This window comes from Carlito syrichta, unplaced genomic scaffold (genome assembly GCF_000164805.1).
Source record: "Carlito syrichta isolate Samal-C Ts95f unplaced genomic scaffold, Tarsius_syrichta-2.0.1 Scaffold315400, whole genome shotgun sequence".
Classification (NCBI taxonomy): domain Eukaryota; kingdom Metazoa; phylum Chordata; class Mammalia; order Primates; family Tarsiidae; genus Carlito; species Carlito syrichta.
Window position 1 is genome coordinate 226,669 of NW_007259496.1, and position 22,353 is coordinate 249,021.

Below are 22,353 nucleotides of genomic sequence, written 5' to 3' on the forward strand. Positions count from 1 at the left end.
GAGCCGGAATTACAGGCATGCACTACCACACCTGGCTGATTTTTTGATTTATTGTAGAGATGAGGTCTCACCAAGTTACCCAGGCGGGTCTCGAACCCGTGGGCTCAGGCAATCCACTCACCTCAACCTCTCAAAGGCACAGGATTACAGGCTGAGCCACTGAGCCTGGCTCTCTTGCTCTTTCAAGATGCTGTCCTTGTCTTTGATTTTTGACAGTTTCACTATAATGAGTCTCAGTATGGATCTCTTTGAGTTTCTCCCTTGGAGTTCATTTAACTTCTTGGATGTGTATGTACTTACCTTTCATCTAATTTGGGAAGTTTTCTGCCATTATTTCTTCAAATTTCTTTTTCTGTCCTTTTCTCCTCCTCTTCATCCCACTGCCGCCGCTCCCCAGGCGCCTGGGTCTCTGCCCTCACCAGTGCTGACCGACTTGTGTGGGGCTTGAGTATAACTTGCCAAAATCTTTATTCTTTCGATATTTGCAGATATGTGCCACTGTTTCCAACTTTTCATCAACAAAAAGGCCTTTCCAACTCCTTCCAAATTAGAAGACCAGGTGGTGACACACAGCACCTCTGGACATTCCCCCTGTGCGGGGCCGGAGGCGGGCCGGGCCCTGGGACTGCTCTCAGATGAGAAGCGGCCGCCGAGCTCCCCGCTCCAGAGACCCACGGGAACCTTTGTAACTAACCCCACCCCCAGGGAAGGCTAGGAACGCTGGAGCCCGCGCTGGGGGCTGCCCGGGGACCAGGCCCGGCTGGACGCTGCGCCAGGCTCGCTGCATGGAGAAGAAGGGAGCTCGGCCCCACGCCCGGCGCTGGCCAGTGCGACGCGGCCCAGAGGGGCGGGGGAGTCCAAGCCCGCCCGGCCCAGCTGCTCCTGGGGGGAGCTTTCCTGCCCCTCCCCTCCTCTGCTCCTTCCTGCATGGACTTCTGCCGTTCCTGCTCCTGCTCCGGAAGCCGCCGCCGCCACCGCGCTTGCCTTGCCCCCTCTTTTTGGCCTCCCCCTATCTCCTAGGATCCGCATTCGGGTGGACTCTGCCCCAGGAGCTTGACAGGGCACAGGGCCTCTTCGGGCCTCTCTCCTCTCTCTCTCCATCCACTGTGCCCCTCGGGCCACGCCGCCGTGCTCGGCGCCACGTGTAGTGTGGTGTCTGTGCCGCAGACGGGCCGCCTGCCCGCTCACTTCTGGACTTGGCCCTCCCGGTTGTCGGGCCCTGTGCTCCCGGCCAGCCCTCAGCCCCACTGTCCACCTCTCCTCGCCCCTCCCTTCTCTTACTCCCCAGCCCCCTGGGCTGCGTGCTCCTCGCACCCTCGGTATTTCGTGTCCTTGCTCTTTTGTAAGGGGCGGGCCCGGCTCAGTGACCTGTGCTGCTCTGTATGGTGCCGTGTGTAAGAATAAACCCGTTGGAATACTCGTGGTCTCAGTTCCTTCCCGTCCCGCCGCCCCGGCCCAACCCACTGCTAGGGCTTCCCAGGAGGAGGGAGGAAAGAGGGAGGGCCGGGAAGTCCAGCTGGGCAGTTCTCCCTGCAGACCCTGGGCCTCTGTAACACGCCTCCTCTTTTCTCTTCCAGTCTCGAAAGGGTGCTGACCCGGACCGGGAGAAGAAGGCTGCAGAGTGCAAGGTGGACAGTATCGGGAGCGGCCGGGCCATCCCCATTAAGCAGGTCAGCACTTTCCTTCCCCTGTGGTCGGAGGGCAGCTCAGGCCTGGGAAATGCTAGAGTGTGATTCTTTGGGGAGCGGCAAGATGGTGTAAGAGGTCATCGTCTCCCTCCCTAGTCGCAGTCCTTAACAAAGGACAGGTTCTCCTGGAAGAAGCCCTTTCCTGGGCTACCACCTTTGGGGCACAACTCTGGCTGTATCTTCCGATCACCAGCGGAGGGCAGCAGAGGGCTACCTGCTGTCTTTAGTTCTTTTGCTCTCCCAGACCTGCTGGTCTGGGGTTCAGTCTGGAATGAGTCTGGCTCTCTTGGCCTAAGGAATTTGCCGAGTAACCTGAAGGCATGTACACGGAAGCGGGTACTGAGGGCTAGTCCTGCCCTGGGTTTATTGGCACTGTTCTGTTGATATGGGCCTCTGCATATTGGCCTCTGCATATATATATATACACATATATATATTTTTTTTTTAGTAGGAGTCTCACTCCGTTGCCCAGGTTGGAGTGCAGTGGCATGCTCCCGGCCACTGCAGCCTCAACCTGCTGGGCTCATGCAATCCTTCTGCCTCAGCCTTCCAAGTAGCTGAAACTACAAGTAGGCACCACCATGCCTGGCTAATTTTTGGATTTATTGTAGAGATGAGGTCTTGCTGAGTTGCCCAGGCTGATCTCGAGCACAGATTCTCTTGGGATCTGGTTAGAGAGGCTGGGTCTGCAGGGAGCCGTGTCGCCAGGTTTTGACCACAGAGACTGGTGTAACCAGAGACCAGCTCTTGGTTTGGCAGGGCCTGTGGTCAGGTTTAGGGCTCCTGGACTGGGGCTTTTGAGATTATGGACAATGTGACATCTTGGAGGAGGGGTCCAGCCAGTGTGATCAGGATTCGTGAATTAGGCTTGGTTGGGGGTTTCAGACCCCACCCCGCCCCAATGAAGGTCCATTAGAGTCCCAGGAAGGGCACCATATGGTGATCCTGGGCTCCTCCCTTTCTACTTACTTAAAACTCCCTTGAATCGTCCCAGTTTTTAGCATATGTGCTGCCAAAGCAAGCACGACTTATCACTCCCTTGAAACATTCACTGCATTCATGTCTGGCAGGGACCACTCCGGTTGGGTCACCTACTGGGAGGTCACTTGAAGAGGTTGAGAACACAGAGTGACAGCAGCCAGAGGCCTCCCCTTCCTTATGTGTCTTTGTGCAGAATCAGTCCCCACACAAACCTGTAGATTGCTTGATCCCATATCCCCAGGCACCTCCTTTGTGGGGGGCCTCTTGCCAGCTTTGGGCATAGGACCCTGTTTGGAGATGGGGAGATGCAGCAGAGGGCATGGGCTTTCTGAGTGGATGTGACTTAAACCCATTTAACGAGTAACACTTTCCTTGGGGGCCCTCCACGCTCCCTTTCCTGTCTGGGGGTTGTGAAGGCTGGGGGCTGACTTATGCCCTGAGTCCCCTACATGGCTGGGGGCAGCCCTGGGAACTTGAACCTGGGAGTCAGCTAGGTCCCTTGGGTGTTACAGCCCCTCAATCTCAGGGACTCTCGGTAGGAACGTCCCCCTAGGCACAGTCAGCCCTGAGCGTGCAGCCGGGGGCAGGTACCGGAGGCCTCTGCTCCCGATGTAGCTGCAGGGTCACGGCGACAGCCTTGGGGGTGTGCCTGCTCCTTCCCATTCTGTAGCGGTGGCAGGAGAGGGGTGGGGGCGTCAGCCCTTCTCCCTGCCCGGTAGCATTCCTGGAGCCTCCCCGCGCCTGGACCTCCCCGCTGCGGCGCCTGGACCTCCCCGCTGCGGCGCGTCCCATCCCGCCCGAGCCGCGGCGCCTCCCCTTTTCCGCCCTCCTGTCCCGTCCTCCGCGGTTCTGTTCCCCCCCCCCCCCCCAGCTCCTGCTGGGAGTGGAGATTGCATTTCAGTTGCCATTTGCATTCCCAATCAATCCGGACTCCGCAATTAAGTCGGCTGGCGGAGCTGGGAGGGAGGCGGCGGCGGGAACGGGTCCTCTGGGGGCTGTCGCCTCCGCACCGCTCCCATTCCGCCCCAGATTGCTTCCTGCTCCGCGGTGCGCAGCCGGCCGGCCGGGGAGGGCGCAGGAGCCCCGGGAGGGGAGCTCCCTCCCGCTCGAACGCGAGACCGGAGCGGGGAGGGGCGCGCGGCCTGGGTTCTGCCTCCCGGAGCGGTGGGTGGGGGTGGGAGAGCCGAGCGGAGGCGCGGGCGGGGCGCTCCGCCCACACCCTCGGCCAAGGCGCTCCCGACCGGCCAGCGGCTCCTCCGCGCCCCAGAAGAGGGCCGGGTGAGGGAGGGCAGAGTTCTGGGGGCAAGAGGCCCTCCTCCCAGACACGGCCTCCTCAGCCGCCTGACTCCCCATCCCGCGCCCAGAGGTGTCCGAGTGGGAAAGGTGGCGACTCGGAGTCCACGCTCCTGCCCGGGGAAAGGGCCCGGAGCAGGAAGCGGTCTGCCTGACGGGATGAGGCCAGCTATAGCAGGAAGGGGAGGCGGACCAGAGAGGGGTGGGCTGGGGAGGAAGCCCGAGAAGGGGCGAAGGGGCAGGGGGCTGAGGGATTTGCGACTAGAGCCCCACACTCCCGGGGAAGGCTGGGGAGAAGGCAGCCGGTTCTGAGGTGAGGAGCAGCAGGGGAGCCTGGCGGGGGCTCTGCCAGGTCTGCCACATGGGAGGGGTCCTGGCAGAGTGCGTCCCCCCTCGCCATCCGCTGCACGTGGTCATTCTTCCTCTGGTCCGAGTCCTGAGACAGAGTTGAGAATGAGGAGCTCCTGGAGGTCTCCAGAACCCGAAGAACGTTTATCCTCTAAGGGTGCTTGTCTTTGGAGCCGTTTGCTGTGGGTCAGAGAGGGAGAGCAGCTGTACTGTTTGCTGAGTTCTCAGCCACACCTTGTCCCTGGCCAAGGAGTGCCATGCCCAGGGGTAGGTCGCCAAGGCCCAGATGGCCTTATGGGCTCCTTCACTGACTATGAGGCAGGGCCCAGTTACCTTTTGGGATGTTCCAGCTCTGTTGTCTGGTGAAGGTTCCATTAATGCTACTTGTTCTCAGAGACCCCCCCCCCCTTTTTTTTGAGTTGGAGTCTTATTCTGTGACCCAGGCTGGAGTGCAGTGGCAACACGCTCACAGCCACCGCAGCCTCGAACTGCTGGACTCAGGCAATCCTTCTGCCTTAGCCTTCCAAGCAACTGGAACTACAAACACGCACCACCACACTCAGCTAATTTGATTTATTGTAGAGATGAAATCTTGCCACATTGCCCAGGATGGTCTCAAACCCCTGGGCTCAGGCAGTCCTCTCACCCCTGCCTCCCAAAGTGCTGGGATTATAGGCGTGAGCCACCGTGCCTAGCCAGAGACCCCTTTTGGGATAAGGTCTCCCAGGCTGAGGGGACCAGGTAGCAGGAGGTGTCCGCAGATGGTAGTGTACTTCAACTCCCATGTTGTGTGACCACACCTCTCACGATGTCATTTGTCTTGGGGGTGGCAGCAGGAGGAGGAAGGAAGAAGGGACACACAGCAAGGATGTGAAACATCTGATGAAAAGTGGGAGTCTGGAAGCAGAGCTTCTGGGGCTGCAGGGAGTGAGTCCCTTTCTTGCCCCCATCTCCCCCCATTGGGGAGAGGAGGGATTGGCCAGGAAACCCTTAATCACCTTTATAGCGATCTCGTCCATCTAGGGTTGAGCCTTCGATTTAAAGAGGAAAGGGGCCATTGAATCTGGTATCTGCCTCCCACCCTTGGGCCTCAGGACCATACGCAGAGGACAGAGGGGCTGCCCTCTGTCTCACACCTGCATTTCTTAGTCCCTGAGTTCCTGGCTGTCTTCGAGCAGGACCCTCCATTCCCACCGGAGAAGCTATTGCAGGGCCTCTTCTCTGGGCGTGGCCCCACTAAGTGTGCACAGAGCTCGTCCTTTCTTCTTCTTCTTCTTCTTTTAGATCTTGTTCTTTTAACCCTGTTGGGATGGGACCCGGGTGCTTCCCCTTTGCGCTCCTGGCCGACGTCGGTCTGATCCCCCTACTCAGCCCCCAGTCTGTGGCTCTGCCTGTGTCCCTCCTCCCCCTCTGGGGTTTTCATCTTGGAATCCCCAGGGAGTACCGCCTCTTCTCAACCCTCCTGGAGCTGGAGGTTTTGGAGGCCGGGGCCCACGGGTGGTGTTGGGTGTCCTGGACCTGCCACCTGGTCTCCCAGTTCCCTGCCTGACCCCTGCCTCCCTTTGGCACCTGTTCCTTGTGCTGTTGCTGTTTCTGGGAGAGCCAGAGCCAGGGGAGGGCGTCTTTTGGGGTTTGTCTCTAACGGAGCTGGTTTCTCCCTGGAAGGAGGCAAAGGGCTGTGGCTGAGCATCGTCTTCGTGGGGGCCCACATCCCGCTTGTCGTTCGACAGCCGATCTGGGGACTTCGCCCCCATTTTCCCTCCGGATGTTTACTGAGTATCTGCTGTGGCGCCCTGGCCTTGTCCCAGGGCTCTGGTTTGTCCTTACACCCATCCTGCCTCTGCATTAAGAGTGGCTCGCTAGCCTACATGGGAGGGTGGTTGCTGAGATGGATGGCTGGGCCTTCCTGCCGCCTAGCTTGGGGGGTCTGGGGCATTCTTGGGACAGTTAGAGGATTTTTCTGCCTTATTCTGGAGCTACCACTGGGGTGAAAGGCCAGGACCCTGCTGAAATCTCTGCTGTTGCTTCACCCCATCCCTTGGAGCTTCACGGGGAGGAGCATCCCTGGTGGCCTCCGTCTACATCCTTGCTCAGCTCCTGTTGCTGTTGTGGCTCCAGGCTGCCTCCTGGTGGACGGACAGGACGAGTCACGTCCTGGGGAAGCATGTTCTGACTGGCTCTCCAAGCTTAGCTGTGGGCCCTTCAAGACCACTCTGCTCAGACAGTGGCTCGGGAGAAGGGGGGATGGAGGAAGGTGTTTGTTCCCTGATGACACCATGACCTTTCCTCGGCCTGCCTGTGGCCTGTGGGGCTGGCTCTGGTCTCTGATCAGACCTCTGTTCTCAGGGGATCCTGCTGAAGCGGAGCGGCAAGTCGCTGAACAAGGAGTGGAAGAAGAAGTATGTGACCCTCTGTGACAACGGGCTGCTCACCTACCACCCTAGTCTGCACGTGAGTCCAGGAGGAGATTCTGGAGGCCTCCTCCTGAACGGGAAAGGGGGGTGGGAAGGGTGACAGAGGGGGAGTCACGGAATAGGAGGAGGGGCCGGCTCCAAGACTGATTTCAGATGGATCATCCTTGAGAAGGAACTTCACTCTGGTGGCTTGGGATGTGCACCAGACCCAGGTGCAGTGAGTGCTGACACGGAGGCCCCAAGCGACACTGAGCCTTTGGAGGAGTCTCGCCACCAGCAATGGTCATCTAGCTGCTGCCTGCCTGGGGTGGCCACTGGCCAGCTCCTCCCTTGCCCTCTGGGCAGCCAGGCTCTACATCATACATTCCAGTTGTTTGAAAGCCTGGATTCAGCTCACTTCCAGGGGTGCCGATGCTGCCAAACAGTTGTGTCTAGTTGGGCCATGCCAGTGGGGGGCACCGAGCCCCTGGGCATGGGAGGGTGGAGGACCAGATGTGGGTGAAGCCAGGACTGCTGAGAATGGCCTGGGGCCTTGGACGGGTCTTCCCAGGAGGGGAAGAGTGGGGTGGCCTTGTGTGTAGAAGGCCTAGGGTGGAAGGGTCTGGAGGGCGCGTGGCCTGTGTCCCAGTGGGAGGCTGCCGTGGTGATTGTAGAGTGGCCCCGTGGCAGCTCCCCCACCCTCCCTTCCTCTCCCTCCCCTCCCTGCGTGGCTCCAGCACACAGCTGTCACCAGAATCCATCTCTGTCACCACCCCACTGTGGGGCTAATGAGTTCTCCTGTGAAGCCCCTCGAGCACAGCACGTGGGCCAGCCCCACCCCCTGGCCCAGAGGCCCTGGGCCTGCCTCAGAGGGTCCTAAGCCTGCCTTTGAATCTTTACAAGATGTCAGGACCCAAGAGGTGCCGGGGTCCCTGTTTCCTGGCCATAACCAGTCCCGAGAACCCTGCCCAGAGAGCCCCGTGGAAACAACACGCAGAAGAGGCCTGGCATGGGAAGAGCCAGCCCTGAGGGTCTGTCCCATTTGGGCCAGACCCAGCCCAGCCCTCCTGGGTTTCTCCTTCACCTGATGATTCCTCAGGCACCGGCCCCTCCCCTCAACGGCCTAGGACAGCAACAGTTAGCAGTCAGTGTCTTCTAATGTCCTGGCGCAGGACCTGGTGCCAGGATCCCAGGGGGCAGTTGTACCTGGGAGATTGGAGAAGAGTTAGTATACCAGGCTCCCAAGCCCCCTCCTCACTCTCCCTTCACATACATGGACCTTGTCCTGCTACTGATCCTCACGAGACCACGAGAGAGGCAGCAAGGCCTACAAGGAAGAGCCTTGAAACAGAGACGGAAAGTGAGGGAGGTCAAAGGGCACAAGGCTTCATCACTGTGTGACAGGGCCCTGTACCTAAAGGAGGGCCGGAGCAGCTGGTGTACCAGAAAGACAAGCAGACTCCCAGTGTTTCCCAACTGAAAGGTCTGAGAGGTGTCGTGGCCATTCACAGACAGGAAGTCCCAGGTGGAGTGCCGAGGCCTGGAGACCACGCTGGAGCCTTCTGACTCCCCGCCTGTGGTCGCTCACGCGCTGTGACCAGGCAGGTCAGCGTGTGCTCTCTGCTCACATCTGCCGTGACGGGGGCTTAGGAACGGGCCTGTTCAAAACATCCCAGTGTCCCTGCCTGTGTGGGGTGGCCTTGCCCTTCACCCTCTGCCCGCATCCTCACCTTGTGTGACTCTAGCTTCGCGCACGGTCTGTACCTGGCTTGTCCCCAAGCCCCAGATAGTGAAGGAAGCCCAGGAGGAAGAACAGGGAGGGCAGAGGGGTCTTGGGACATGGAAGAAAGGGTAGGTTGGGGGGTTGGGCTTGGTTTCAGTACAGGAAAGAAAGGTCGAGGCTTGAGGAGATGCTGTTTTACATGCAGCCAGCTGGAAAGCAGAGGCTCAGTGGGCTTGGTGGCTCTTCACAGTCCCTCAGCCAGTGGCTGAGCTAAGACTTGGACCCATGACTCTGCCTCTCAGCATTACCCAGATGTTTGCACACTTGCCAAGAGCACCTCCTTTTGGGGCTGACTGAGAAGGTCGCTGAAGTGTTAATAGCAGGGGCAAGTGTTATCACATAGGAGGGCCAGCTCTGGGGGAGTTGGGCCTGCCTGCCTGGAACTAGCTTGGGCTTCTGAGTCCCCCAGGAGTCCCCTCCAGTACTGTGCTTTCAGGGGCCTGTGACAAGATCTGGGTGCCAGGGCTTCCAGGCCTATCCTTGTGTCCTTGCAGGGTGAGTTCTAAGAGGCAGTGGCCCTGCAGGCCCAGCACCCTGGGTTGCAGCCCCTCCAGGCGTGCTTTGCTCTTCTTGCCACAGGAAGTTGCGAGGAGAGTTGAGGGCGTGGCTCCTGAGAGCCCGAGTTCCAGATCCTTCGGCAGCTACTCGTCATTGGCTGCCCATGGGCTCTGTGCTCAGTTGCATGTCCCTCCTCCATGCTGGATGCAGAAGGGACGAGCAGGCACAGACAGTGCCATCCTTGCACTGTAAATGCTCCTCGTCTCATCAGGAGGACGGGAGTCTGATCTGAAACTGTAGGGTATCAGCAAAAGCCCAAGTGAAGGCAGCACCGAGGGTTGTGGCATGTGGCATGCTCTCAGGCTCTCTGTGCAGCTCTGGCAGAGACGCCCGCCCGTCTCTCCACCCTCGTGCTTCACTCTTCTCTGTGGTTGCTGCCTCCTCACCTCCCACATCTCCCCTTTGCCACCTTCTCCCAAGCTGAGCAAGCTCTTCAGCTGCCAGCAGTGACTGGGCAACCTCCCGACCTGGAAGGCTTCCCTCTGAGGCTCTTCAGATACTAAATTCTGGCAGGGAATGTTAGGAAAAAGGACCCTGCCAACTCCAGAGGTGCAGACAGAACCCTAGGTCTAGTGTGGCTCTCCTCCCCAGGACAGGTCTCAGGTGACAGCAGCGATGCCGGCGACTCACCTATGATGGAGGCTGACGGGGCTGAGCTGGGCTGGACACACAGAGGATGAGTTGGTGGGCCAGCCTCAAGCTTCGCGCCCAATTCCTGCGTGGCCCAAGAGAGCCCGCCATAGCCTCCCCCATTTTGCAGCCAGCGGAGCCATTCACACAATCACCTTCTGTTAATTCTATCTGCAACATCAATTAAATTGTTTGTAGAAACTAATTGAATGTGGCTTAATCACACATCTTAATAGCTTTCCACGCTCTGAACTCGTTGTTAATTCCAGTAATAAAACGAGATGAGAACGCTGGCTGGGTAATTAGCGAGGAGGCTGGGGAAGAAATTGCTGTTTGATGGTGGGTAATAAAGGCAGCCGTGGTGACCGCTCTCCTGAGCAGCCGCCGCCACCATGCTCCCCGTTCTGCTGACGGAGGGAAACGCTGCTGCTCTGATCAAGGTTCCTGTCCCTGCCGCTGTTCCTCAGGCTTCTCTCCACTGTCCTCCAGGCCCGGGCTCCATTCCTCAACCCCGGACCCCAGAGTGATCCAGGCATGCAGGCCAGGGCTGTGGGCACTGGCCTTCCCGGGGAACACGGAGCATCTGTCTGGTGCGGTCAGAGGTGCTGAAGTTGGCCCATCCTTTCCCCTCATGCCAATTTCTGGCTCCTTGGCCCTGAATGGAGTCCCTCTGTGCAGCTCTTGTTCTTGGCGTAGGGTCAGCTTCTCCCACCACGTCCCAGCCTGGGCATCCCAGGGCTGTCGTGGGGCCCAAAGACTGTTGCCGCTGCTGTGACCTCCTTGTGAACTGGAGCAACCCGAGCCCCTCCTCCAGGAGAGGGACTGCAGCTGTGCCTTTGGCCCAGCCAGCTGTTGATCTAAGATGTGATTGTGTACAGGGACTGGGGATCAGGATTGCAGGGACTAGGGATGGAACATGCAGAAGCCAAGACTGTGAGATGGAGACGAGGAGAGGGGTGAGACAGTGAAGTCACTTAGTGGACACTGGGCTGAAAGTAAGACCAAAGGGCCAGAGGCAACAGGTGGGGTGGAGCTCAGCTTGCCGGAAAAGGGTTGATAGAAGGGCATTGGGAACCAGCCACCTTGGTGAGGCCCAGAGCTGTGGTCAGAGCCCTGTTGGTGTTCAGCACAGTGGGCTGAGAGGTGGTCAGAGGGGTCCTGCTTTGGGGGGAGATTGCTCTTGTTGATTTTTCAGTCATCCTGTGGTTCTGGGACAGCGAGCCAAACCTCAGCACATGTGTGCTTGGGACCAGGCACTTGGCATCATCCCTCACAGAGGATCAAGGTGGCGGGAGGGCACAGGCACAACCCAAGGCTTCAGGGAGCAGCAGCGGCAGGGAGTGGCTCCTCTTCTCTGGTCGGTTAGCCACCACCCTGGTCCCCTTCTGAAGGGCTGTCAACCCGGGGAGGTGCCATAGTCACCTTGAGAATGAAGGTGACTACAAGCTGGGTCAGACCTCACACAGCTGGGTCTGGGCAGGGAGGCCACATGCTGGCGTCAGGCCTTTCCACCATGCCCCTGATGACATGGAGCTGCAGGTGACGTCTGGCCTAGCCACAGAAGTGCAGGTGGAGGCTGGTGTTTGGGGCTGTCTCTTTTTCCTTGTTCTCTTTCCTCTCTCTAGTTGGTAATTCCTCCCCACATTCCCTTGGGGACCTGGGGCCAAGGGACCCCCTCATCTACTTGTAATCCTGCAGTGAGCCCTGGGGAGACTTGCTGTCCTTCCACTGCTTCTCAAAGGCAGCACTTCTGCTGGCTCTTTTTTGAGATGGGGTCTCACTCTGTTCCCCAGGCTGGAGTGCAGTAGCACAATCACAGCTCACCGCAGCCTCTCAAGTAGCTGGGACTGCTGGTGTGTGCTACTACCACACTGGCTAATTTTTCAATTTTTTTGTAGAGACGAGGTCCCACTAGGTTGCCTAGGTTGGTCTCAAACTCCTGGGTTCAAACAGTCCTCCCACCTCAGCTTCCCAAAGTGCTGGGATTACAGGCCATGGGCTCTTTTAAACACAGGGCATTGTCTCTTAAATGAGAAAGAAGATGAAGTCTGGGTGAAAAGCAGCCTGCTGCCCTCAGGGCAGGAAAACCTTGCCTGAGGGGGCTTCTTTCACAGAAGCCCTTGGGAGGCAAAACATTCCATAGATGCCCATGAAGAGGAAAGGAGGAGCTGATTTTATGTCTAATCAGTGTAATTCAGCCAAAAGTTGCATCTGGCAGCACTCCCTAGACTCTTCTCTCCAGAGGTGTGTAGACCCATGGGAAGGACTTTTTGCTGCATTATCAAGGATGTTAGCTAGGAACTACCAAGGGGCTTGACGGTGCCAGGGATGTGGAAGTCAACAGTCTGGGGTGGAGAGACTAGAAGCAGTAGGTACAGCCAGGCCAGGAAGACACAGGGACAGGGGGTTCTCCAGGCACCCCCATGCCATGCTCCAGACTAAAGCCTAAAGAGTTGGGGGAGTCCAAGCACAAAGTGCCTCCCCTTCTCCAGAACACTCCAGGGCACTGACTTAAAGGCAGGGTGAGTTCCTGAACCCAGGACAGACTTGAGGAAGACTTGGGAATCTGAAAAGCATGGGCTTGAATCTGGCTCTGCTACCTTTTAATTGTGTGTTCTTGGGCGGATTAACCTTCCTAAGCCTCAGTTTCTTCCTCTACAAAAGAGGCATAGCAATACCTCCCTCAGGTTGTTGTGAAGATAAGTGAGATGTATGAAATATATATGTATAAAGTACAGTGCTATAGTATAGTCGACCCCGGGCACATGGATAGGCAAATGATGTGATGACAGTGATTACTGCTGCATCTGAGGCCATGGACCTGTTGCTGTATTCTGAAGTCCAGCAAAAATAATCAAAGGCTTCCTTTTAAACTGTGCAATAAGTATTTATTATGAGGCGCTGTTCTAAGGGCAGGGACGATTTTAGGCTTTGAAAGGTTCTTAGTGCCCAGGCGGGGAGTGGGAGCTCCTGAAATAGGGCCAAAGTGCTCTTGGCCAGTCTCCTGGACCAGGGTCAGCCTCCTGGGCCAGGGCCTTCCCATCATCCATGTCCCAGAGTGTGTGAGCTCGTCTCCTCAGCCACAAGGGCTCTCTCTCCCTAAATCCCAACTCGCTCCAGGACTTCCCTTCCTTCATGTGTCACCTCCTGTACCATCTCTTCTTTTTTCTTTTTTTGGAGTCAGAGTATCACTCTGTCACCCAGGCTGGAGTGCAGTGGCACACTCACGGCCACCCCAGTGTCAACCTGCTGGGCTCTGATGATCCTTCTGAGCAGTTGGAACTACGGGTGTGCACTACCACGTTCGGCTGATTTTTTATTTACTGTAGAGACGAGGTCTCGCCAAGTTGATCAGGCTGGTCTCAAACCCGTGGACTCAGGCAATCCACTCGCCTCAGCCTCCCAAAGCGCTGGGATTACAGGCTGAGCCACCGAGCCAGCCTATGCCATCTCTTCTAAGGGGCCTGGCTCCAGATCCTCAGCTACCCCTGTCCCTGTGTCCCTCCTGGCTGAGTGTCCCAAGATCTGCCTTTGAGCATCATGGAGGTCCTAGTGGAATCCAGATTTGGAGGGATTCTCTGGGCTCCAGAGTCCTGCTCTTTAAGAGCTGGGTTTTTCCTCTCCTCCCCCGACCTGGGCAGCACATCAGAGAGAGGTCTAGGAGTTGCCAGGGTCAATGGCAGAGGATAAGGGCAGCAGAAGAGGAACCTGTCCTAACGAACCTTCCTCTCATCCACACGGCCTTTAGGATTACATGCAGAACATCCACGGCAAAGAGATTGACCTGCTGCGGACAACGGTGAAAGTGCCAGGGAAGCGCCTGCCCCGAGCCACACCTGCCACCGCCCCAGGCACCAGCCCCCGTGCCAATGGGCTGTCCATGGAGCGAAGTAACACACAGCTGGGTGGGGGCACAGGTGAGCGGCTGCCGAGGCGGGGTGTGGGGAGCAAGCCATCTGGGCTTGGCTTCTCCGCCTGGATGCAGGGCTCTGTGTGTGCTGGGCAGCCAGCGTCACACTTCAGGGTTGTCCTGGTCAAACACATGTGCCCAAATGCAGCCCTGGTAGAGTTAGTTGAGGTAGGAGCAAATGCCGGTGTATATTAGATAGGACCAGGCCTCATGTCAGGGGAGTGGTGCTGGCGGTCTGAGGCCCATCTCTGCATCTGGATCTGAGGCAGGCGACGGGTAAGGGCAGGGCATCTGGATGCATGGCCCACATCTCAGCCTAGCTTGCCATGTGAGGCAAGGAGGGCGACAGAAGGGGACAGAGCTGTTGGGTTAACCAGGAGAACATTCTCAGGTCTGCACTGAGAGGTGGGGTCTCTGCTCAGAGAGGACTAAACAGAGGAGCCAGAGGGCAGGAGAGGCTACTCTGTGTCTGTGTCTCAAATGAAGAGTTGGGAACTAGGAAACTGAGTGTGGCGGGGCAGCTTCTCTCCAACCATGTTCTTGCCTTTTCATGTGATAGTGTGGGCTCAGGTGAAAGGTCTCCTGTCCACAGGGACTCCCCAGTGCTGGCTCATTCCTCCTTGGCCTTCTGCCGCCAGGCCTCTGTTTCTTCCTGGGGTTGTCCCTCCACACTCTGTTCCCTAGAGCCCTGACTCCTAGGTGCTTCCTCCCAAGACTTAAGTATCTTCACTGTTATCCTAGATTATTGGCTCTCATTTGCCCTGGGCCCAGAAATGGATGCTCACAACCCTGCCCTACTGGTGCTGTCACTGTACCCTGGCCCGGAGTCAGCTTCGGGCGGCATAGGTCTTCAGCTGCATGTGCCAACTTCCCTAGAGGGCATGTGGGGGTGCAGGGGTGTTTCTGCTGGTCACACTGATAGGAGGGTGCTACAGCCATATAGTGGACAGGGATACTAAGTCCCCTGGCATGGACGGGACAGACCTCAAGCAATACAGAATTGTCCCATTCAAAATGCTAGTGGAGCTTGCACTAAGAAAATTCAGGTTAGAGGGAAGGTAGACGAGGTGGTAGCCTCCAGGTGTGGTCCTGGTCTGAGGTGAGGCTCCTCAGACAGGTGTGTTGGGCTCACTCACACACCACTGGCCAGGCTGAAGGTGAGAGCTGCCCCTGGAGGGACCTGATTGAGATGTGCCAGGGGCTATAGGAGCTTTGTGAAGTCGAGATCATTGGCCCCATTTCAATGAGGAAACAGAGGTTCAGAGCAGCTAACCTTGTGTGCAAAATCCCAGAGTAAGTAGGAGAGTTAGGGTTGAACACAAGTGTGTGTGAACATGAAAGCCATGTTCATTCTCCTAAGCCACCCTGTCCTCAGAAAGAGGAAGTCCGTGAGGTGTGCAGAGGGAGAGTGCCAGTGGATAGAGGGAAGGAAGCTACGGAGGAGAGAGCCAACCAACTGCCTGTCATGGTGGGGTGTCAGCCATGGGCCGGGAGCCTGCTGTGGGGGTGCGCCAGGGAGCAGGGTCCAGCTCGATGGCAAAAATGGTAGGTCACAGTCTTGTGTGACTCCACTAGGGTGCAGTCCTCTGTGCTCTGCCCAGAGAGCAGGTCAGAGCTGTTGGGAGCCCTCTGTCATGGGTCCCCGGGATCTCAGAATTGCATTCGGAGAGCCAGTGAGCCCCGTCTGGTCAGCTGGGGGTTTCTCCTATCATTCCACAGGGGAGGAGCCCTTCCTTGAAGACAGGGAATAAGAGGAAAGCTGGGCTGTTTCCCCAAAGAGGGAGGGTGACAAGAAGACACGGTCCTGTCCCTGATGGCCTTCACCTGAGGAGCCATAGTGGCATGCAGGAGGCAGCAGACTTGCTCCCGTAATTACAGCACCCACACAAGGAACGCACGGACGGCGCTTCCCCAGGCCCGTGTCCCACTCCACACGCCGACACCGACCCTCATGCACACTCACACATGTCTCTCGCTCACCGGGCGATGTTAACATCTCATTATCTTTGTTACTGTAATTACATTATCCGCTGCTTTATGCAGAATTATTCTCCGAGGACTAATTGATGGCTCCATGTTTAATTCATTAATCATTAGCATCAAATTCGACAATTACAGTGCACACTGATTGTGGGATTGCAGGCGTAATGAGGGGAGAATTAACAAAGAAAAGGGAAAGCACTTTCCCTCCCTCAGGGTTTTGGGTTGGGGGCTTGAGGAGGAAGTTGGGCCTGTGAAGTCTTTGGCTGGGGCTTGGGATGAGGGGGAATACGGTTTGGGACTGGAAGGTAACAGAAGCAGAAGGGGCGGGGAGGAACAGGGGGTCTGAGAAATGAGGGACCTGGCTTGCCTCCCCAAGGTTTCCTGAGACGGGGAGGAGGGACCCGTGAGAGAGAGGAGGGGAGGTGGGCAGGATTCTGAAGAGGCAGCATCTCGGGGGACTGGAAGTGGAAGACTGGCCTGCAGTCTTGGCACCACACGTGTGTTACTAAGCACTTACTATGTGTCTAGTCCTGTTTTGGCTGTTATGACAAATACAAGAGAAACACAAAACTTGCTCTCTGCCTTTACTCATCATACCATCCCTAGAGTACTTGGTATGTTTGCCTGTTCCTTTACCTTCCAGCTGCTTCAGCTCAGTGCTTCCTCTCTATAGGCTTCCAGAAACTCAGCCCCACGCGCTGGCCAGGCTGCTGTGAGGCCACGTGTGGCTGTTCCCTGGGCTTGGCCTCTGCTTTCTTTCTCCAGCTCTGGTCGCTCCAGCTCCTTCTCTGCTTTCCTACTAACCTCCAACACCTGACTAGCTCCTCGGCTTAAGGTCTCAAACAACTCGAGTTTGGCCCACCTGTTCTTAGACCACCCAGGGCTATTTCCTTCTGGCTTCAGTCCCCACCGTCAGTCTTGGGCAGACGAAAGGAGGAGGAGGCTAAAGAGAGAAGATTCTCAGTGTCCCACTCAGGCCTTTTTAAGGGTCAAGCCTCTGAGGCGCCACGGCTGTTCCCAGGATCTCCAAAAGGGACGCAGTCCGGGAGTGAGGCCAGAGTTCTGCAGGCGCTCTGTTCCCCTCCCTCTGCTGCTGGCCGTGCCTGCCACAGCCTTGGCACTCCTAGAGCCTTCGGTTCCCCTTGGCTTTGCCATTCTTCCCTGATGGGAAACGAAAGATTAATTTTCTCCAGCCCAACAGGATAATTACTAATACTAATTAGACATAATTACTTGAATCTGATACACTTATTTCTCGTCAGAATGGCAGCAAGGCTGAGGCAAAGCAAATGGCACATGCGGACTAGAATGGAGGGTGCAGGGCCTGGGCCAGGAGGGGCAGGGCTTGGGGGTTACGACAGGCCCCAGCTTTCACCTCCAAGGAGCACTGCGGGGACTGGGTGTGGGCACCACTCCCAGCTCTCTCCACAAACTGGGAGACCCTGACGTTAGAGGCCCCTCCAGCGTCCCACTCCCTCACCCCTCCCAGCTCCCGGATCACAGTGCCGGGACAGAGTGGTGGACCTTTATGTTCATGGAGACGGGAGGGCGTGGAGGTCTGGGGACCTTAGGCTGTGTCCCAGGGCATGGATGCTGGTGTGAGGCCTCTGGCTTTCCAGTGAGCCTGACCTGCCACCTGATGAGCCATGAGAGCATCTCGTTTCTGATCAGTATCCTGCTGAAATTTCTCAAGCTCTGCCCCATAGCCCTGTTTTTAGCACAGGGTCTCTGTACGCCCCTCCCCAGGCCTCCCGTCCCAGCCTGACCCTTCCCCCCCCAGGTGCCCCCCACTCGGCCAGCAGCGCATCCCTGCACTCCGAGCGTCCCCTCAGCAGCTCGGTCTGGGCTGGCCCGCGCCCCGAGGGGCTGCACCAGCGCTCCTGCTCCGTTTCCAGCGCCGACCAGTGGAGTGAGGCCACTGCCCTGCCCCCAGGCATACAGCACCCTGGTGAGTGGTGGCTCTGCTGCGTCCCACCTCTTCTGGGGCCCAGTTAAGTGACGGAGAGGAGGGGAGCTTGGCAGCGTTCTTGGCTGGGAGGCTGTGATGGGACGGTGCCCAGGCCAAGGGGTGGGGCCCAACTGAGCCCTCCAGGGTATGTCAGACAACCGCTGCAGAGCCAGTACTGACGTTTTCTTGGAAACGAAGTAGGGGCTCTGCCCCTTCTCCAGCCAGCATGTGGGACCATGTGCCCCCTTCTCTTTTCCCTAAAGCCCTCGCCCCGCAGCCCTGCCGGCGTCTGGCGCTAGAGGCCAACCCTCTGCAGCTCCGCCTCCCCTCCGTCCCCAGGTGGCGCTGGTGGTGGCTCCTGCATCCCCATCAGCCCCCTGCACAGTCAGCTCATCAGCCTCTCGGCAGGGGGACAGGGAAGCGGCTGAGTAGGGAGGCTGGGGACTGGGGGGCTCTAAGCTCTGCAGCCACGTTCCAAAGGCGGCAGCATCTCGATGCCCGCCGCGGGAACGGGGGTCCCTGTGAAATTGTCCTAAAAGGTCGTTTTCCCACCTGTGCTGCCTCCCTGGGATAGGCCACGCCCCTCCTGGGTGGGATGGAAGCTCCACCCACCTCCTCCACTTACTCTCCTGGGATCTTCGTTTTCTTACACTGCCCCTTGGTCCACTCTTTCTCTGTCTCTCTGCTTTTCTTCCTCTTTCAGCTCTACTTCCTTTCACCCAAGTCCTAACTTTTGGCCACAGACCCTGTCAGCAGTTCTGAAGGCTCAAAAAGGAAAGGGACATTCCTTTCCTGTCTACATCCCCTTGTCATGAGTGAAGGTGTAAAGACAGGGAGGAGACCCAGGGGCACCCCGGGGCAAGCTGCTTGTCACCCCAGCCGAGGCACGTTCACTGTTCTCCTTGATTTGCCTTCCATCAACCCTTCCAGTAGAAGCATTAAGGCACAGCCTCTGAGCTGCCCCCAGCTCAGGACCAGCCATGCTGAGGAAGGAACTGGGCAACTCCTGCCCAGGGCGTCTCTGCCCCACCTCCTCATCCGAGTGCAAGGCCACCCCTGGGGGAAGTGAGCACGGAAGCCATGAGAAGGGGAACCGGGGCCCTTCTTTGGGTCACTGGTCCGGTGGCCTGTGCTGGCCTTGGCGAGGCCCCTCTGTTGAGTCTGGAAGGAGGAAGGCGGGGAGGGAGGGAGCGTGTCTGCCTCTAATGAAGTTTGACATTTAGTGGTGAGCGCCGGGCGGGGTGTGGGAGACGGAGCTTGATTAGCGCGCTCTAATTGACAGTAATTAGGCAGCTCCCTGATTGTTTCTAATTCTGCTATTAATTGTGAGGAGCGGGGAGTGTGATTGAGGATAAATTTGGTGCGGAGCTGCTGGGGCTTCAGCTCCCTGTGAGTTCCCTGGGCTGCCTTCCACCCCTCCAGGCTGCAGAGCCATCTCCTCCCTTCGCCTGTACCCGGCTCTGCCCCGCCTAAGTTTCCGACTCCCTCTCTCCACTTTCTCCTCCTCCACAGTCGGGGAGCTTTGAAGACCCCTCACCTGGAGAGAGGGTGTCTGTCTGGCTCCCCCAGGTGTGTGGCCCACCTACATCTGGCAGGCGGGTCCTCTCCTCCCTGGGCCCTGCGTCCCCTTCCCCTCCTCTGCCTCCCCTCTTCCCACACTTCTCCACCTCTCCCCCCACCAGCCAGTGGCCCAGCTGAGGTGCTCAGTTCCAGCCCCAAGCTGGAGCCTCCCCCATCTCCCCACTCCAACCGGAAGAAGCACCGGCGGAAAAAGAGCACCGGGACCCCCCGACCAGACGGCCCCAGCAGTGCTGCTGAAGGTTAGGGGGACCCAGAGGGAAGCCGGGCATAGGAGGTGGGCAGTGGGACTTGGGGAGAGTACCCTAAAAGTAGCATCCTTTTTTCTGTAGTAAATGGATTAAGCACTTTCTAGTAATAATTTCCATTAAAAGTAGTTCCACAACTCCTTTTGGTAATCTAGGCCCCCAGATCTTAGACAACTTCTTTCTTCTGCTAACCAAACCCTTTCTGTTGCCATGTAAGCTTACTTCTTTTATTCTTAAAGAAGGTAAAAGACAGCAGGCTACTACTGCAGTAGCTTTTCCAAGACATGCGGGCAGGACCTGTGTTTTCTGTGTCTCTTGTGTCATCCATTGCGTCCAACGAGTGCTAGGTACCTAATAGGTGCTTAATACGTGTGTATAGACTGGCGAAGTCTCCTTAGCATTCCTCAGGCTAAGGATTCCAGCTTCTTACACATTCTTCCACAGGACCTCTCTCATAATCTTTTATTATAGTGCTGCTTCTCTGATTTTCCCCCCAGTATCTTCAGAATCACCCTCTTCTCAGTGAGTGGAGTCTCTTTGTTCCCAAATAAGTTTAACTTCCATAGACTCATGATTTCTCAGTTCTACTCTAATCGTTAAGGTTGGAGCATGGGTCAGGTGAGCAGAGATCACCTTCTCCAGCCAACGTGTGACACAGTGATGCTTAGCTCTCATGGCATAGGGTGTCCACTGTGGTCTAGGGAACTGAACCTACAGATGATTATGGCAGTCATGTAGCTCCAAGCTGTGGTTGAAAGCAAGGTGAGGCACAGCGGCAGTGTCTGGGGAAAGATGAGGTGTGGAAAAGCAGTCTGCTAAGGTCCCTGAGAGCAGGAACCCAGCAGCGGAGGAATTCCAGGGGATGTTGGTGTTACTGCGGTGAGGCTGCCTGGGGCTGAGATGCAGCGAGGACTTACAAGCAGGGGTGGCCTTGGCAGAATGTGTGGCTCACCCTGAGGCCTCCCACAGGTACCTGTCCTCTCTCCAGCCCCCGAGACACAGTCACACTGCTTGTTAGAAATTGTTCACCCATGGCACAGTGACCGTTGGGAATGAGATTCACAAGGCTCTCTTCCAGGGGCCTGGAGGAGCAGATCTTGGAAGAGCCTTACCACGTTGCTTGGGGTTACAGTCCAGCCCTCAGTGCTTGTCACTAGATGCCCTGGGGTCCTTATTTGCTCACGTACCGCAGTTCCTGGAGAAAACCTCTCCTCCTCACCCCCATCCACTTGCCCTTCCTTGTCTATGCCAGGGTAGTGGGGGAGGGGCCCAGCTCCCAGGAGCCCCACGCTGACGCCGTCAGGAATATTGGGTTTAATGAGCTGCAAAATGAGGCGGCTGCAGCTGACATGTACGGATGGTGCCCACACCCGCCTTCCCCCACTCTCCCAGCATTTGCCTCCTAGCACCCCGTCACATTCCTCTCCAGATACTCTGCTCTTCTTTCTCCAGGAAGCACCCCTCTCTGGTTTCAGATCCATTCCTGACAGTGCCAGGGATACCAAGACCTTGCATCCCCATCTGTTTTCACCCAGGCTCCACAAGTGGTTAGGAGCCATGGGTTGAGGACTCAAACTGGTCTTGCAAGTTTACTCTGCCTCCCCCTTCCAAGTTGTCCTGGAGAGGGTGGCCCTTGAGGTAGGGCGGGAAGATCTGGGGGAGGAGCATGAGTGCCAGCAAATCAAGGTTGTGAGTGGAGTTGTGGCGATGGCATGGCCCGTGCATGCGTGCCGACCAGCAGTCTGATGACATAAACGACCCCCATACACAGACGCAGAGGAATCATTTGAGTTTGTGGTGGTGTCCCTCACTGGGCAGACGTGGCACTTCGAGGCCTCGACGGCAGAGGAGCGGGAGCTGTGGGTACAGAGCGTGCAGGCCCAGATCCTCGCCAGCCTGCAGGGCTGCCGCAGCGCCAAGGACAAGGTTGGCACAGGGTGGCTGGGCCTGCACAGAGCACCTGGCTGGGGTGGGACCGAAAGGGGCCTCATGACTGACCGGCCAACCCTTGTTTCTTCCGCCATGTGGCAGACTCGACTGGGGAACCAGAATGCAGCTCTGGCTGTGCAGGCTGTCCGCACCGTCCGTGGCAACAGCTTCTGTATTGACTGCGATGCACCCAGTGAGTGCCGAGGCAGGAGGGCTAGGAGCTGGGGACAGCTTCGAGAAAGCTTTGCAAGCATCAAGGGGGGGAGGAGGGCAGGGAGGACTTTTCTAGATGTCCCACTCTCCAGTCACTCGCCTGCTGTAACACTTGCTCTCCTCGCCTAGATCCAGACTGGGCCAGCCTGAATCTGGGCGCCCTGATGTGCATTGAGTGCTCAGGCATCCACCGACATCTGGGGGCGCACCTATCCCGGGTCCGTTCCCTCGACCTCGACGACTGGCCACCTGAGCTGCTGGCTGTTATGACTGCGATGGGCAATGCCCTTGCCAACAGTGTCTGGGAGGGGGCCCTGGATGGCTACGCAAAGCCAGGACCTGAAGCCTGCAGGTGAGTGAATGGGGCCCTGAAGCTGGCCAGGAAGGGAGGGGACATTCGGGGCGCCCAGTATGGAGAAGATTGGAGTGGCTATGACAGTGTTAGAAGGGTTAAAACTAGCCCTTGCTCTGCTTGGCAGTTGGCCCCGGGGGTGCCCCTCCCCCTCTGGTGCCTGTCACTCAGGCGCCTCTCAACAACGGGTCCTTTCTGAGCCGTTATCAGCAGGTCAGGGGGCCAGCAGGAGGCGCATGCGCAGGGCCCCTATCGCAGTGTGGGGCCGAGCGCCCCAGCCTGAGCTCTGAGATGGGGAGAATGAACGGTAGATAGGATAGTGCATGGCCCCCCAGCGCAGGCCCCCCCCCCCGCTTTGTTCCAGCACTGCGGATCGGAGGGAGTTCAGACGGCCAGATAAGCTGCAACACTGGCCTGCCTAGAATCTTCCTGCCCTCTCAGCCCCCACATCTCTACTGCCCCCAAGGGGCCTCCCTTCAGTGTCCCTTTCAGCTTCTTGCACCCCCTTTGCATTGCCC

At 57.6% G+C, this 22,353-nt stretch overlaps 1 protein-coding gene across 3 annotated transcripts in view; it reads left to right on the forward strand.

Moving 5' to 3' along the window:
• AGAP3 (ArfGAP with GTPase domain, ankyrin repeat and PH domain 3) overlaps nucleotides 1–22,353 on the forward strand; it is a 63,493-nt gene that overhangs the window by 39,859 nt on the left and 1,281 nt on the right. For 2 of the 3 annotated variants that reach the window (XM_021706260.1, XM_021706259.1), the window contains 8 exons: nucleotides 1,578–1,670; nucleotides 6,657–6,761; nucleotides 13,423–13,591; nucleotides 17,348–17,515; nucleotides 19,198–19,335; nucleotides 21,113–21,267; nucleotides 21,373–21,463; nucleotides 21,613–21,835. In XM_021706260.1, coding sequence (XP_021561935.1) covers nucleotides 1,578–1,670; nucleotides 6,657–6,761; nucleotides 13,423–13,591; nucleotides 17,348–17,515; nucleotides 19,198–19,335; nucleotides 21,113–21,267; nucleotides 21,373–21,463; nucleotides 21,613–21,835 — 1,142 coding nt within the window. The remainder of the gene's footprint in view (nucleotides 1–1,577; nucleotides 1,671–6,656; nucleotides 6,762–13,422; nucleotides 13,592–17,347; nucleotides 17,516–19,197; nucleotides 19,336–21,112; nucleotides 21,268–21,372; nucleotides 21,464–21,612; nucleotides 21,836–22,353) is intronic. The other variant, XM_008072693.1, reaches the window with a different exon arrangement.